At 37.1% G+C, this 16,185-nt stretch overlaps 1 protein-coding gene across 5 annotated transcripts in view; it reads right to left on the bottom strand.

Annotated features, from left to right (window-relative positions):
* LOC131683228 (3-phosphoinositide-dependent protein kinase 1) overlaps positions 1-16,185 on the bottom strand; it is a 615,616-nt gene that overhangs the window by 533,309 nt on the left and 66,122 nt on the right. For 4 of the 5 annotated variants that reach the window (XM_058965065.1, XM_058965064.1, XM_058965068.1 and 1 more), the window contains 2 exons: positions 1,360-1,558; positions 305-1,297 (listed from right to left, as the gene is read on the bottom strand). In XM_058965065.1, coding sequence (XP_058821048.1) covers positions 305-1,297; positions 1,360-1,513 — 1,147 coding nt within the window. In that variant the 5' untranslated portion in view covers positions 1,514-1,558. Of the gene's footprint in view, positions 1-304; positions 1,298-1,359; positions 1,559-1,619; positions 2,013-16,185 lie in introns of all 5 variants that reach the window. The other variant, XM_058965066.1, reaches the window with a different exon arrangement.

The following is a 16,185-nucleotide window of genomic DNA, read 5'->3' as shown; positions in this document are numbered from 1 at the left end:
TTAGAGACATTCTAACACCATACATCCTTCGGCAAAGTTGTTTAGCATATCCTGGACTACACTTCGATATATACACACATATATATATATATATATATATATATATATATATATATATATATATATATATATATATATATATATATATATATATATATATATATATATATATATATATATATATATATATATATATATATATATATATATATATATATATATATATATATATATATATATATATATATATATATATACTCTTAAGGTCTGATCAACGTATTGCGTATTTTATGCTATAACTTACTTTTAACCATCGTTGAAGAGCTGGGTACGTCTGGAGCTCCCAATTCCAAGCCCATCAATCTGGTTATATGCTTGTCGTCTAGACCTGGTGTTATATGGTCAGGAAAGTTAAACCGTTCATTTGAAGAATCATCTTTGGTAGCTACTTTGATTTCAGATAAACTGACCGATGGCGGAATCATTTCGCGAATATAGGAGAAATCTATGCCTTCGAAAAATGGATGATTTCGAATGCTTACATATGGCAAGTTGTCCTCAGCGCCTAATCTTCTCCTGGGATCTAGAACCAGCAATTTTGTGATTAAATCTTTAGCCGATTGATCGAACTTTTCAGGGAACTCAAGTTCTAACTTTGTTATTTTTTGAAATATCAAATAATCGTTCGGACCGCGAAATGGTGGAGAACCAGCAATTAATTGATAAATAATACATCCAAAAGACCACAAATCCGATGCTCTAGTTGAGTACTTTCCTTTCAATATTTCGGGTGACACATATTGTGCCGTGCCGACAAAGGAGCCACGTTTCCGTTTTGAATGTTTCCGGAAATTTTTCGCATCATCGAGGTGGGTCTCAGTTTCATCATTTTCGTCACTTTCGTTGCTGCTGCTGTATTGTAATTCTGTATTGCCGATGCGCGATGACCCAAAATCTGCTATCATAGTATGAAAATTTTCATCCAAAAGTATATTTTCTGGTTTCAAATCTCTGTGTATTATACTATTACAATGCATTTGTTCCACTGCATGCAGAATTTCTGCTGAATAAAATTTAATACACGCTCGATCAAAATTTTTTGCATTGTCCAATAATTGTAACAGTGTTCCATTATATGCATAAGTCATCACGAAATATAACTTGCTAGTATCTTGAAAAGTGCAATACAAGTTCAGAAATCCAGGCGTTCCGCTTAAAATATTGAGTGCTTCTCGTTCGCGTTTCACGTATTCTTGCTTTTTTTCGCGGACAATTTGTTGCTTTTCACATACTTTAACTGCAAGATAAGAAACAATCTCAAGAGGTTGGCGATGTTGGATAGCAAAATAAAATACTTACTAGCATATTCTTTTGACGTGTGAATATCTTTTGCTAAATAGACCATGCTGAAACTTCCTTCGCCAATGAGTTTTCCAAATATAAAATCATTAGCGTTCCGCTTAGAACGACAATTAGTTACATTGTTATTTTCCGCTTGTCTGTCTGCACTCATAATGTCAGTTTATTTTTCACCCTTTTTTAAAACTGTGCAAATATTCTGGAAGTAAAAAGTTTCAGATAAGATTCAAATATGGCTGAGTTTACGTGGTGTTTTTTACCTACATGGTTATTTTATTTTATTATAGTTTTGCCTTTCTCATATAGAAAGGTTATGCAATCACTCTGAAAAACGTCAACCTAATCCCGGCCCGGAGGGCCGAGTGTCATATCCCATTCGACTCAGTTCGTCGAGATCGGAAAAAGTCTGTATGTGTGTGTGTATGTATGTATGTGTGTGTATGTGTGTGTATGTGTGTGTGTATGTATGTGCGTATGTGTCAAATAATGTCACTCATTTTTCTCAGAGATGGCTTGACCGATTTGCCCAAACTTAGTCTCAAATGAAAGGTGCAACCTTCCCATCGGCTGCTATTGAATTTTGGATCGATCGGAATTCTGGTTCCGGAATTACGGGTTTCAGAGTGCGGCCACACAGAAATTTCTCATATAAACTATAGGAAAAATTAAAAACTGAATTTTTATTTTTGATGCTAAATGTGTTCAAGGTGCATGAAACGTCGAGATTTGATGTAAACTCGAAAACAAAATTTGACCACGATTCACTTTTTTGGATTTTGGCACATTTTTGCCTTTCTCATATAGAAAGGTTATGCAATCACTCTGAAAAACGTCAACCTAATCCCGGCCAAATTTTTTTTTCGACTCGTTTAGGGTTTCTGGATTTTAACAGGGGCGTAGTTGATGGTTTACGGAGAGAGGTTACACCCCCCCTCTACTGTTCGCGCCCCTCCTTTAAAAATCTCCTTAAATCACCCCTCAGACCACCACCCCATCCAGCCCTCATACCCCTCCCTTTCAACCCCATCATTTTTAAACCACCACTATATCACAAAGCATACCAGTTTAAGCTGGGAAGTCGTTCGTTCATGGGACTTTCGCCCTCCTCACATACCCACCCCCGCATGACAAAATGAGTTAGCAAGCAGATAACATTGATCTAATGCTGATTAGGCTAATGAAGTATGATATTTTTTTGTTTCAAGTGTTTCACCGTCGACACGTAGCTCATCAAGTTCGTGGCTGGCATGCCATTGTGTAAAGGTGCAAACTGTACTAAGAATGTAATGGATATTTCCACAATTATGTTGAACATAAAAAGCCTCCGTGCCATAGTTTAGAGAAATGAGAAAGGCACAATTGCACCGCTAGGTGGATTAAAACAGGTTTTTTTAGTTTACATTACATTTCTACTTCAATATATTGGGTGTTCAGTCACAAGTGGTGACTGTTCATTCCTATTATTGACACGATTTGGTTTTTAACTTTAAAATTAAGATTTGCTTTCGCGGTTTAGTAATCTTTAGTGAAGCACGAAAGGGAAGGTGGTAAAGCATTAGTTGTGGACAAAAAATAATTCCATTTTTTTTTGACGAGACAGAGAATGTATGTGTGTGAGGGATAGCAAATCACTGGAGGCACATCGAAAAACGCACCATACAACATAAAACAAAATCTACTTTATGTATTTGCATTTGCATTTACATTTGCATTCGTATGTGAATTTGAATTCGCAATCGCATTTGCGTTTGTATTTCTAATTGTATTTGCATTTGTATTTGTATTTGCGTTTGCATTTGATTTTGCATTTGCATTTGCGTTTGCGTTTGTATTTGTGCTTGTATTTGTATTTGTGCGTGTATTTGTATTTGTGCTTGTATTTGTGCTTGTATTTGTATTTGTGCTTGTATTTGTATTTGTGCTTGTATTTGTGCTTGTATTTATATTTGTGGTTGTATTTGTATTTGTGTTTGTAATTGTATTTGTGCTTGTATTTGTATTTGCGCTTGTATTTGTATTTGTGCTTGTATTTGTATTTGTGCTTGTATTTGTATTTGTGCTTGTATTTGTATTTGTATTTGTGCTTGTATTTGTATTTGTGTTTGTACTTGTGCTTGTATTTGTACTTGTGCTTGTATTTGTATTTGTGCTTGTATTTGTATTTGCGCTTGTATTTGAATTTGTGCTTGTATTTGTTTTTGTGCTTGTATTTGGATTTGTGCTTGTATTTGTATTTGTGCTTGTATTTGTATTTGTGCTTGTATTTTTATTTGTGCTTGTATTTGGATTTGTGCTTGTATTTGGATTTGTGCTTGTATTTGGGTTTGTGTTTGTATTTGTGCTTGTATTTGTATTTGAACTTGTATTTGTATTTGTGCTTGTATTTGTATTTGTGCTTGTATTTGTATTTGTGCTTGTATTTGTATTTGTGCTTGTATTTGTATTTGTGCTTGTATTTGTATTTGTGCTTGTATTTGTATTTGTGTTTGTACTTGTGCTTGTATTTGTACTTGTGCTTGTATTTGTATTTGTGCTTGTATTTGTATTTGCGCTTGTATTTGTATTTGTGCTTGTATTTGTTTTTGTGCTTGTATTTGGATTTGTATTTGTGCTTGTATTTGTATTTGCGCTTGTATTTGTATTTGTGCTTGTATTTGCATTTGTGCTTGTATTTGTATTTGTGCTTGTATTTGTATTTGTGCTTGTATTTGTATTTGCGCTTGTATTTGTATTTGTGCTTGTATCTGTATTTGTGCTTGTATTTGTATTTGTGCTTGTATTTGTATTTGTGCTTGTATTTGGATTTGTGCTTGTATTTGTATTTGTATTTGTACTTGTATTTGTATTTGTGCTTGTATTTGTATTTGTGCTTGTATTTGTATTTGTGCTTGTATTTGTATTTGTGCTTGTATTTGTATTTGTGCTTGCATTTGTATTTGTGCTTGTATTTGTACTTGTATTTGTATTTGTGCTTGTATTTGTATTTGTGCTTATATTTGTATTTGTGCTTGTATTTGTATTTGTGCTTGTATTTGTATTTGTACTTGTATTTGTGCTTGTATTTGTATTTGTGCTTGTATTTGTTTTGTGCTTGTATTTGTATTTGTGCTTGTATTTGTATTTGCGCTTGTATTTGTATTTGTGCTTGTATTTGTATTTGTATTTGTGCTTGTATTTGTATTTGTGCTTGTATTTGTATTTGTGTTTGTACTTGTGCTTGTATTTGTACTTGTGCTTGTATTTGTATTTGTGCTTGTATTTGTATTTGCGCTTGTATTTGTATTTGTGCTTGTATTTGTTTTTGTGCTTGTATTTGTATTTGTGCTTGTATTTGTATTTGTGCTTGTATTTGTATTTGTGCTTGTATTTGTATTTGTGCTTGTATTTGTATTTGTGCTTGTATTTGGATTTGTGCTTGTATTTGGATTTGTGCTTGTATTTGGATTTGTGCTTGTATTTGGATTTGTGTTTGTATTTGTATTTGTGCTTGTATTTGTATTTGTGCTTGTATTTGTATTTGTGCTCGTATTTGTATTTGTGCTTGTATTTATATTTGTGCTTGTATTTGTATTTGTGCTTGTATTTGTATTTGTGTTTGTACTTGTGCTTGTATTTGTACTAGTGCTTGTATTTGTATTTGTGCTTGTATTTGTATTTGCGCTTGTATTTGTATGTGTGCTTGTATTTGTTTTTGTGCTTGTATTTGGATTTGTGCTTGTATTTGTATTTGTGCTTGTATTTGCGCTTGTATTTGTATTTGTGCTTGTATTTGCATTTGTGCTTGTATTTGTATTTGTGCTTGTATTTGTATTTGTGCTTGTATTTGTATTTGTGCTTGTATTTGTATTTGCGCTTGTATTTGTATTTGTGCTTGTATTTGTATTTGTGCTTGTATTTGTATTTGTGCTTGTATTTGTATTTGTGCTTGTATTTGGATTTGTGCTTGTATTTGTATTTGTGCTTGTATTTGTATTTGTGCTTGTATTTGTATTTGTGCTTGTATTTGTGCTTGTATTTGTATTTGTGCTTGTATTTGTATTTGTGCTGGTATTTGTATTTGTGCTGGTATTTGTATTTGTGCTTGTATTTGTACTTGTATTTGTATTTGTGCTTGTATTTGTATTTGTGCTTATATTTGTATTTGTGCTTGTATTTGTATTTGTGCTTGTATTTGTATTTGTGCTTGTATTTGTGCTTGTATTTGTATTTGTGCTTGTATTTGTGCTTGTATTTGGTTTGTGCTTGTATTTGTGCTTGTATTTGTATTTGTGCTTGTATTTGCATTTGTGCTTGTATTTGTATTTGTGCTTGCATTTGTATTTGTGTTTTTATTTGTATTTGTGTTTGTATTTGTATTTGCATTTGTGCTTGTATTTGTAGTTGTATTTGTGCTTGTATTTGAATTTGTGCTTGTATTTGTATTTGTGCTTGTATTTGAATTTGTGCTTGTATTTGTATTTGTGCTTGTATTTGTATTTGTGCTTGTATTTGTATTTGTGCTTGTATTTGTATTTGTGCTTGTATTTGTATTTGTGCTTGTATCTGTATTTGTGCTTGTATTTGTATTTGTGCTTGTATTTGTATTTGTGCTTGTATTTGGATTTGTGCTTGTATTTGGATTTGTGCTTGTATTTGGATTTGTGCTTGTATTTGGGTTTGTGTTTGTATTTGTATTTGTGCTTGTATTTGTATTTGCATTTGTGCTTGTATTTGTGCTTGAATTTGTATTTGTGCTTGTATTTGTATTTGTGCTTGTATTTGCATTTGTGGTTGTATTTGTATTTGTGCTTGTATTTGTATTTGTGCTTGTATTTGTATTTGTGCTTGTATTTGTATTTGTGCTTGTATTTGTATTTGTGCTTGTATTTGTATTTGTGCTTGTATTTGTATTTGTGCTTGTATTTGTATTTGTGCTTGTATTTGTATTTGTGCTTGTATTTGCATTTGTGCTTGTATTTGTGCTTGTATTTGTATTTGCGCTTGTATTTGTATTTGTGCTTGTATTTGTATTTGTGCTTGTATTTGTATTTGTGCTTGTATTTGTATTTGTGCTTGTATTTGTATTTGTGTTGTGTTTGTATTGGTGCTTGTATTTGTATTTGTGCTTGTATTTGTATTTGTGCTTGTATTTACATTTGTGCTTGTATTTGTATTTGTGCTTGTATTTGTATTTGTGCTTGTATTTGTATTTGTGCTTGTATTTGTATTTGTGCTTGTATTTGTATTTGTGCTTGTATTTGTATTTGTGCTTGTATTAGTGCTTGTATATGTATTTGTGCTTGTATTTGTGCTTGTATTTGTATTTGTGCTTGTATTTGCATTTGTGCTTGTATTTGTATTTGTGCTTGTATTTGTTTTTGTGCTTGTATTTGTATTTGTGCTTATATTTGTATTTGTGCTTGTATTTGTATTTGTGCTTGTATTTGCATTTGTGCTTGTATTTGTGCTTGTATTTGCATTTATGCTTGTATTTGTATTTGCGTTTTTTTTTCCAATTTGTTTATTTGATAAGGCACGTATGCGTTAGCTTAAAGGTGCCATTTTTCATTGTTTTACATTTTGAATTTCTTAAAACTAGGGCGTTACACATTTCAATATTATTTTGTTTTATATGATGAAACTAAAAAAAACTTTACAGCTAACTTATACTTATAAAAGAGGGTATAATATAATATTCGTAAGATTTGGGGGACGGGTTATTTTGTGTGTTCTTTTTATAGTAATTCACTTTATGATTTTTAGAAGGGAGATTGTAGGAGAAATTAATTATTAACTAAGCGGAACATTTTACAAGCTTATTAACTAGAAATAACTAGAGAGAGTGGTTCAAGATTAGGGGGAATTAATTAGGGCTATTTTAAAGTAGTGGTACTGTTGTGCATTTCTTAACGAGATTAAATATTGATCAACTAAAACTAGAAGATAGGGGGGCACATAAGTTTTGGGAAGACATTCAAGGGGAGAAGGGGGTGAAGTCATACATCTGTGTATCAGAGACATGGGAGGGAGAGTGGACAAGGCTGAAGGGGGGGGGGAGATATAAACTTTCAGTTTCCGGCATCAGGAATTAACGGCCAGGATTACAGATTCAAACGGATTGATCAACTAAAACTAGAAGATAGGGGGCACATAAGTTTTGGGGAGGGGGGGATGAAGTCATACATCTGTGTATCAGAGACATGGGAGAGAGGGTGGACAAGGCTGAACGGGGAGGATATAAACTTTCAGTTTCCGGCATCAGGAATCAACGGCCAGGATTACAGATTCGAACGGATGTTTCAAGTATTGGGACGCCGGGCGGTTTTCCTCGAGCCGGCAGGGGTTCCTCCAGACGATTTCGTAGTACGGCTCAGATACGGATCGGAAACACACCGCGCTGCGCGTGTGATGTTGTGCTGTAGATCTCGTGTTGTTGGTTCATTCGACAGATGTTTTGTCTCGTCTTGGAGTCGTATCAAACCATCGTTGGGGTACGGTAGGCGGAAGAGGGCACTTCTGGGAATGATGAGAGAAAAGATAGGGGCATTTAATATTGGATATTGATGGTTTTGAGGAACGTGTATATAAGGGACATGTAGAGAATATCGCGGCTTGCTAGTACATCTCGAACCGGGACATTGGGTGATCTTCCTCGGGCCCGAAGGGAATCGAATAGTTGAGATCTGGCAGAACAGTATTTGGTGCATGCCCAGACAACATGTTCGATTTCGTGATAACCGTTGCCACAAGCGCAGATACCGCTATCCACGAGCCCAATACGACGGAGATGTGCGTCCAGCGTGTAGTGATTGGACATGAGCCGAGACATCACGCGAATGAAATCCCGACCCACATCCATCCCCCTGACCCAAGGTTTCGTCGATACCTTAGGGATTATCGAATGTAGCCACCTTCCCAGTTCACCATTGCTCCATGAAGTTTGCCAACTTTCGAGGGTTCTCTGATGAGTAATACTGAAAAATTCGCTGAAACTAATTGGTCTTTCATATATGTCACCTTGTAAAGCGCCCGCCTTAGCTAAAGAGTCCGCTTCTTCATTACCTGGAATGGAGCAATGCGAGGGAACCCAAACTAAGGTAATCTTGTACGATCTTACAGACAAAGCACGCAGGTGCTCCCAGATTTTCCCCAGAAAATATGGAATGTGCTTTCTAGGTTTCATTGAACGGAGAGCCTCGATTGAGCTGAGGCTATCCGAGACAATAAAGTAATGATCGGTGGGCAAAGTATCAATGATCCCAAGGGTATACTGAATAGCAGCAAGTTCTGCGACGTAAACTGAAGCAGGATCATTGAGTTTGAATGAGGCGGTGAGGTTTTGATTGAATATACCGAAGCCAGTGGAGCCGTCGAGGCTTGACCCGTCGGTGTAAAACATCTTGTTGCAGTCGACTTCTCGAAATTTACTATGAAAGATGCTTGGGATCACTTGCGGACGTATGTGATCCGGGATTCCACGAATCTCGTCTTTCATGGATGTGTCGAAGAATACAGTTGAATCAGAAGCATGAAAGAGATTGACACGGTTGGGATAGTATGAAGAAGGATTGATATTTTGTGCCATGTAATCGAAGTACAAGGACATAAATCGGGTTTGAGAATTGAGCTCGACAAGCCTTTCGAAATTTGCAATTACTAACGGGTTCAAGATATCGCATCGGATGAGCAATCGATATGAGAGGTCCCAAAATCGATTTTTCAGCAGAAGGACGCTAGCCAGCACTTCTAAACTCATCGTATGTGTCGAGTGCATGCAACCCAAAGCAATACGCAAACAACAATATTGGATTCGCTCTAGTTTGATGAAATGTATGTTCGCAGCGGAGCGGAAACAGAAACTCCCGTACTCCATCACCGACAATATTGTTGTTTGGTACAGCCTGATTAGGTCTCCTGGGTGGGCACCCCTCCATGTTCCGGTTATTGTACGGAGAAAGTTGATCCTTTGCTGGCACTTCTGTTTCAGATACCTAATGTGACATCCCCAGGTTCCTTTAGAGTCGAACCAGACCCCGAGATATTTGAAAGTTGAAACCTGAGCAATAGTTTGACCCATTAATTGAAGTTGTAGTTGCGCTGGTTCACGCTTCCTTGAAAATACGACTAGCTCAGTTTTCTCCGTGGAGAACTCGATACCTAGCTGGAGGGCCCAAGCAGACAAATTGTCCAAGACCCATGTAGCTAATTCGTGATGTCGATAAATCACCATGCGAAAGATGCATATGTTTTTCAGACAGCAAGTTTAGCAAAAAGTTGTTTAGAGTCGGTGAAAGACCATGCTGGTGCAGCTTCTCAGAAAGAATTTGGATAGAAACTGAATCAAAAGCCCCCTTTATATCTAGGAAAACTGATGCCATCTGCTCTTTGCTAGCATAAGCCATTTGAATTTCTGTTGAGAGCAACGCAAGACAATCGTTCGTCCCTTTGCCTTTGCGGAAACCAAATTGTGTATCTGACAGTAAGCCATTTGCTTCAACCCAATTATCGAGGCGAAACAAGATCATTTTCTCGAACAACTTTCGGATACAGGACAGCATCGCAATCGGTCGATACGAGTTGTGGTCGGAGGCTGGTTTTCCTGGTTTTTGAATGGCGATGACCTTCACTTGCCTCCAGTCATGAGGGACAATATTACCCTCAAGAAACTTATTAAATTAATTCAGCAATTTGATTCTGTCTGGCCCTGGGGCTTTATTGTTACATGATAAGAGAGCAAGTGAGAACTACACCATCGAAAACGGTGTTTCGTTCGCGTTATTGTGAGGGGACGCGGCGCGGTAGATCTTCTGTGCCGGGGCGGAATCCGGACAAACCTTCTTGGCAAAATCGAATATCCAACGGTTTGAATATTCCACGCTCTCATTAGTACTGTTTCGGTTTCGTAAGCGCCGGGCCGTACTCCAAAGAGTGCTCATCGATGTTTCTCTCGTTAGTCCGTCGACGAACCGGCGCCAGTAGCTACGTTTTTTGGCTTTTATCAAACTCTTCATGCGCGTTTCCGCCATCGCGTACTGTCGGTAGCTAGCTGGCAGCCCGCCGTCCCGGAAGGTCTTATACGCAGCGGCCTTCTCCGCGTACACGTCTAAGCACTCTTTGTCCCACCATGGATTGAGAGGACGCCCGCGTGAGTTCGCGTCTGGTACGCGTTTAGTCTGAGCTTGAATCGCGGTATCGAGAATCAAGCCAGCCAGGAACCCGTACTCTTCCTCCGGAGGAAGCTCTTGAGTGCACTCGATTTTATCGGATATCGCGGACGCGTAGCTCTTCCAATCAATATTTCGTGTGAGGTCATACGAAACATTGATTGTATTTAGTGGCCCTGAACCGTTAGCAATATTAATTACGATTGGCAGATGGTCGCTGCCGTGGGGATCAGAGACTACCTTCCACATGAAATCTAACCGCAGCGATGTCGAGCAGATGGACAGATCTAAGGCGCTCGGTCGCGCTGGAGGGGCAGGTATTCGTGTCATTTCACCCGTATTGAAAATAGTCATATTGAAGTTGTCGCAAAGCTCATGGAGTAGGGTAGATCGATTATCGTCATGAAGGCAACCCCATGCCGTGCCGTGGGAGTTGAAGTCACCTAAAACTAGCCTCGGGGCGGGGAGGAGTTCCGCAATATCGCAAAGCCGTCGGTGGCTAACTGAAGCTCTAGGGGGGGATGTAGGTGGAAGCAATGCAAAGGTCTTTGCCTTTAATTCTGGTTTGGCAAGCGACAACTTCAATGCCTGGTGTCGAGGGGAGGTCGATCCGATTGAAAGAATAGCACTTTTTGATCCCCAAAAGTACTCCTCCGTAAGAGTCTTCTCGATCCAAGCGAATAATATTAAAATCGTGGAAGTGTAGGGTTATTTCTGAAGTGAGCCATGTCTCGCATAGGGCAAATGCATCGCATTTCAAATTATTTAGTAAGATTTTAAACGAATCGATTTTCGGGATATTGCTTCTGCAATTCCACTGTAGAACAGTGATTAAATCCTTGACCTCGTTCGATGAATTAGCCATCGAAGGATACAATCGCTGAAAGAAGGGGCATTTCGGAGTGAACTGCATCAAAAATGTTTTTACTGCGGGGAGAGAGCTTATCAAGATACTTTTAAGGGGGTCAGAAATGTTTAACGCTGTAAGAATACGGTCCACAATGTCAGAGAAATTTATTAAGCCAGCACTGTTTTCTTTCTCTGGCTGAGATATGGGAACACTCGTGGTTTTTGATGTTCCTGGAAGTGCTGGGAACTCCTTTTCTGAGCTCAGGTTACTGAGACCGGGAGCGACTTGCTTCGGTTTTGCACCAGTGCTTGCACCTTGAGTAGTTATTTTAGGGGGACCATGAAGAGACACCTTCTGGCCTTTACGACGAAGCTTGGAAGAGGAAATGTTCTTCCTTTTTCTACTACTTCTAGGCACAGCAGAAGATGTTCCCTCCTGGGGCTCATCACAGTCGCCTTCGTCAGTAGACAAATTGGTAAAGATGTTCGTAGAGACAGGTGGCGTAGCTATCTTAAGCATTTCTGCAAAAGATCGCTTAGAGCGTCCCTGAAGGGAACGCTTAAGATTTTCCTCGCGCTGTTTGTACGCGGGACATGAAGGGAGATCATGTTGGTTTCCCCCACAGTAGAGCCACTTTTCGACGTCTCTACCACAGGAATCATCCGCATGATTCCCACCGCATTTCCCACAGCGGGCTTTATTGCTACAATGGGAGGCTGTGTGTCCCAATTGTTTGCAATTAGTACAGTTCATGACCCGCGGCACAAAGGGGCGAACAGGTAGACGAACCTTGTCAAAGAGGAGGTAATTGGGCAGGGCAGAGCCGGCGAAGGCCACCCGATAAGAGTCTGAGTTGACGTATATTTTCTTGCCGTCAGCTGCGACTGATGCTGAATGCAAACGTTTGCATTTCAGTATCTTCACTGGCTTAAGCATGGGGTCTTTGAAACAGCCAGTCCCATATTTTAGCAGGTCCTCGCAATTCAGACTCGAATCGGAAACGACCCCACTGACTTCAACCCTGCTAGCTGGAATATACACCCTGTACTCCCTCGTAAAGGGCTCGTAGCCAGCAATATCGTTTGCCTGAGTTGAACTGTTAACCACCACCCGAAGCTTATCAGGGCGAATTTTCGATATTTCTGTCACGGCCGAATACCGATCCGTCAGAACTCGAGAAATCTGCAACAGATTCAAACACTTTTTTTCTTTGGTCCGAAAGAAGATCACAAATGGCCCGGTGGTCGAGCTTGGATATACCTTGAGCCGGGGATTTTATTTCGACGTCCATCTCACCTTGAGATGAACCGTCATCATGGGAAGTCATTTTTGCACGGGCCTATTGCCCAGTGCACGTTATTAAGACAACCAAGAAGGGGAAACGAAAACTAATACTTAGCTTGTGTAGGTAACGGTATCCAGACGGCTTACTAGAAGAACACTGCTTCACTTCACTGACCGGCTAACGGTACTCAGAAACAGAAACACAAAAGAAGGGAAAAAATACTGAAACCTCAACTAGGCGTAGAGTGTGCAAATAACCTTGAACGCGGATTAACACTATTTGTCGCTATAGAGTGTACGGACCGATGACAAAAGACTTCTATCTCGACTGAGTGCTCGATAACGAATGATGTGTTTTTATTTGTATTTGTGTTTGTATTTGCATTTCTGCTTGTATTTGTAGTTGTATTTGTGCTTGTATTTGTGCTTGTATTTGTATTTGTGCTTGTATTTGTATTTGTGCTTGTATTTGTATTTGTGTTGTGTTTGTATTTGTGCTTGTATTTGTATTTGTGCATGTATTTATGCTTGTATTTGTATTTGTGCTTGTATTTATATTTGTGCTTGTATTTGTGCTTGTATTTGTATTTGTGCTTGTATTTGTGTTTGTATTTGTATTTGCGCTTGTATTTGTATTTGTGCTTGTATTTGTATTTGTGCTTGTATTAGTGCTTGTATATGTATTTGTGCTTGTATTTGTATTTGTGCTTGTATTTGTATTTGTGCTTGTATTTGCATTTGTGCTTGTATTTGTATTTGTATTTGTGCTTGTATTTGTTTTTGTGCTTGTGTTTGTATTTGTGCTTGTATTTGTATTTGTGCGTGTATTTGTATTTGTGCTTGTATTTGCATTTGTGCTTGTATTTGTCCTGGATTTGTATTCGCATTTGTGCTTGTATTTGTGTTTTTATTTGTATTTGTGTTTGTATTTGCATTTGTGCTTGTATTTGTAGTTGTATTTGTGCTTGTATTTGTGCTTGTATTTGTATTTGTGCTTGTATTTGTATTTGTGCTTGTATTTGGATTTGTGCTTGTATTTGTGCTAGTATTTGTATTTGTGCTTGTATTTGCATTTGTGCTTGTATTTGGTTTTGTACTTGTATTTGTATTTGAGCTTGTATTTGGATTTGTACTTGTATTTGTATTTGTGCTTGTATTTGGATTTGCGCTTGTATTTGGATTTGCGCTTGTATTTGTATTTGTTCTTGTATTTGTATTTGTTCTTGTATTTGTATTTGTTCTTGTATTTGTGCTTGTATTTGTATTTGTGCTTGTATTTGTATTTGTGCTTGTATTTGTATTTGTGCTTGTATTTGTATTTGTGCTTGTATTTGTATTTGTATTTGTGCTTGTATTTGTATTTGTGCTTGTATTTGTATTTGTGCTTGTATTTGTATTTGTGCTTGTATTTGTATTTGTGCTTGTATTTGTATTTGTGCTTGTATTTGTATTTGTGCTGGTATTTGTATTTGTGCTTGTATTTGTACTTGAATTTGTATTTGTGCTTGTATTTGTATTTGTGCTTGTATTTGTATTTGTATTTGTATTTGTATTTGTGCTTGTATTTGTATTTGTATTTGTATTTGTGCTTGTATTTGTATTTGTATTTGTATTTGTGCTTGTATTTGTATTTGTGCTTGTATTTGTATTTGTGCTTGTATTTGTATTTGTGCTTGTATTTGTATTTGTGCTTGCATTTGTATTTGTGCTTGTATTTGTATTTGTGCTTGTGTTTATATTTGTGCTTGTATTTGTTATTGTGCTTGTATTTGTATTTGTGCTTGTATTTGTATTTGTGCTTGTATTTGTATTTGTGCTTGTATTTGTGCTTGTATTTGTATTTGTATTTGTGCATGTATTTGCATTTGTGCTTGTATTTGTATTTGTGCTTGTATTTGTATTTGTGCTTGTATTTGTATTTGTGCTTGTATTTGTATTTGTGCTTGTATTTGTATTTGTGCTTGTATTTGTATTTGTGCTTGTATTTGTATTTGTGCTTGTATTTGTATTTGTGCTTGTATTTGTATTTGTGCTTGGACTTGTATTTGTGCTTGTATTTGTATTTGTGCTTGTATTTGTATTTGTGCTTGTATTTATATTTGTGCTTGTATTTGTATTTGTGCTTGTATTTGTATTTGTATTTGTGCTTGTATTTGTATTTGTGATTGTATTTGTATTTGTGCTTGTATTTGTATTTGTGCTTGTATTTGTATTTGTGCTTGTATTTGTATTTGTGCTTGTATTTGTATTTGTGCTTGTATTTGTGCTTGTATTTGTATTTGTGCTTGTATTTGTATTTGTGCTTGTAGTTGTATTTGTGCTTGCATTTGTATTTGTGCTTGTATTTGTATTTGTGCTTGTATTTGTATTTGTGCTTGTATTTGTATTTGTGCTTGTATTTGTATTTGTGCTTGAATTTGTATTTGTGCTTGTATTTGTACTTGTATTTGTATTTGTGCTTGCGCGACGCGTTCCGGCGTATATAAATAAAGAAAAAACTTTGATAAGCAGTTAAGGTCTGCAAGTGTGAAAACAACGCTATTTCCTTGTTCCTCGCAAAAGTGTTGCATACTCCTGTGTTGAGTGTAGGAGGTAATTGTTCCAAATCGCGACTTTTTCGAAAAAAGGGTTAATTTTTTGGAAATGGTTCTAAATGGCCTATTTTACAATAAGCAATATAAAAAACGGGGAAAAGCTTTAACCCATTCATGCCCATGTTGTTTGTGGACAACAACGTTTTTAAACAGCTATAACTTTTGATTGAGGAGAGATTTGCTCACAAAAACAAGTAAGGCTCATTAATGTGATTATTGCCTTTAATTTGAGTATTAACAGTTACAAGGATCAGCTCTAGAACAGAAGTTATTGCAATTAGTCTGATTGGATACCGATGGACCAGTGCTGCCAGGGACAGTTTACGTTGACAACGGAAAATGATTTTTTTATATATCGTCGTTATGGTGCAATATTATTGAAAACTGATAAAACTTATCAATTTAGACTGCTGATGGCTACGTTTTCCACATAATTGGACTTTTGTAATTATTCTAGGAGAATTGTATTGAGCATTAGAAGGTAAAAATTGACCAGCTTCTAGCACTACCATGGAAGCACATATCTTTATAAAAATAGGCTTTTCGTTTTTCTTGACCCAACCGTTTTCGAAGAGAAAAAAGTTTTGAAACCCTACATGCACTAGAAAAAAGTTGGGCATGAAAGGGTTAAAGTAGCTTAAACTGAAAAAATAAGTTTTTCCCCCTTACTTTTATAATAGTGGAATTGCGCATGAGAAAGTGACGCTAAGGGCGAAGATAGTGTAATGCGGCTTTGCCGCATAATCGAGTCCAAGGACGAGGTGGTCTTGATCTTGTTATCGAAGGGTACAATCAAACCTGTAATCCACTCGTTTGCCCGGTATACTCAAACATAGGGGCTATAGCGGCCCTTACACGTTCAATATTTTTGACAATACTATAGAGTATAGACAAAAGTATTGTACATGTACGTGTAATGGAAAAAAGTTGTATTGACGATGTGGATTTCAAATGG

Source organism: Topomyia yanbarensis, chromosome 2 (genome assembly GCF_030247195.1).
Source record: "Topomyia yanbarensis strain Yona2022 chromosome 2, ASM3024719v1, whole genome shotgun sequence".
Taxonomy (NCBI): Eukaryota; Metazoa; Arthropoda; class Insecta; order Diptera; family Culicidae; genus Topomyia; species Topomyia yanbarensis.
The sequence above is the reverse complement of the archived record's forward strand: the minus strand, read 5'-3'. Positions and strand labels throughout refer to the sequence as shown.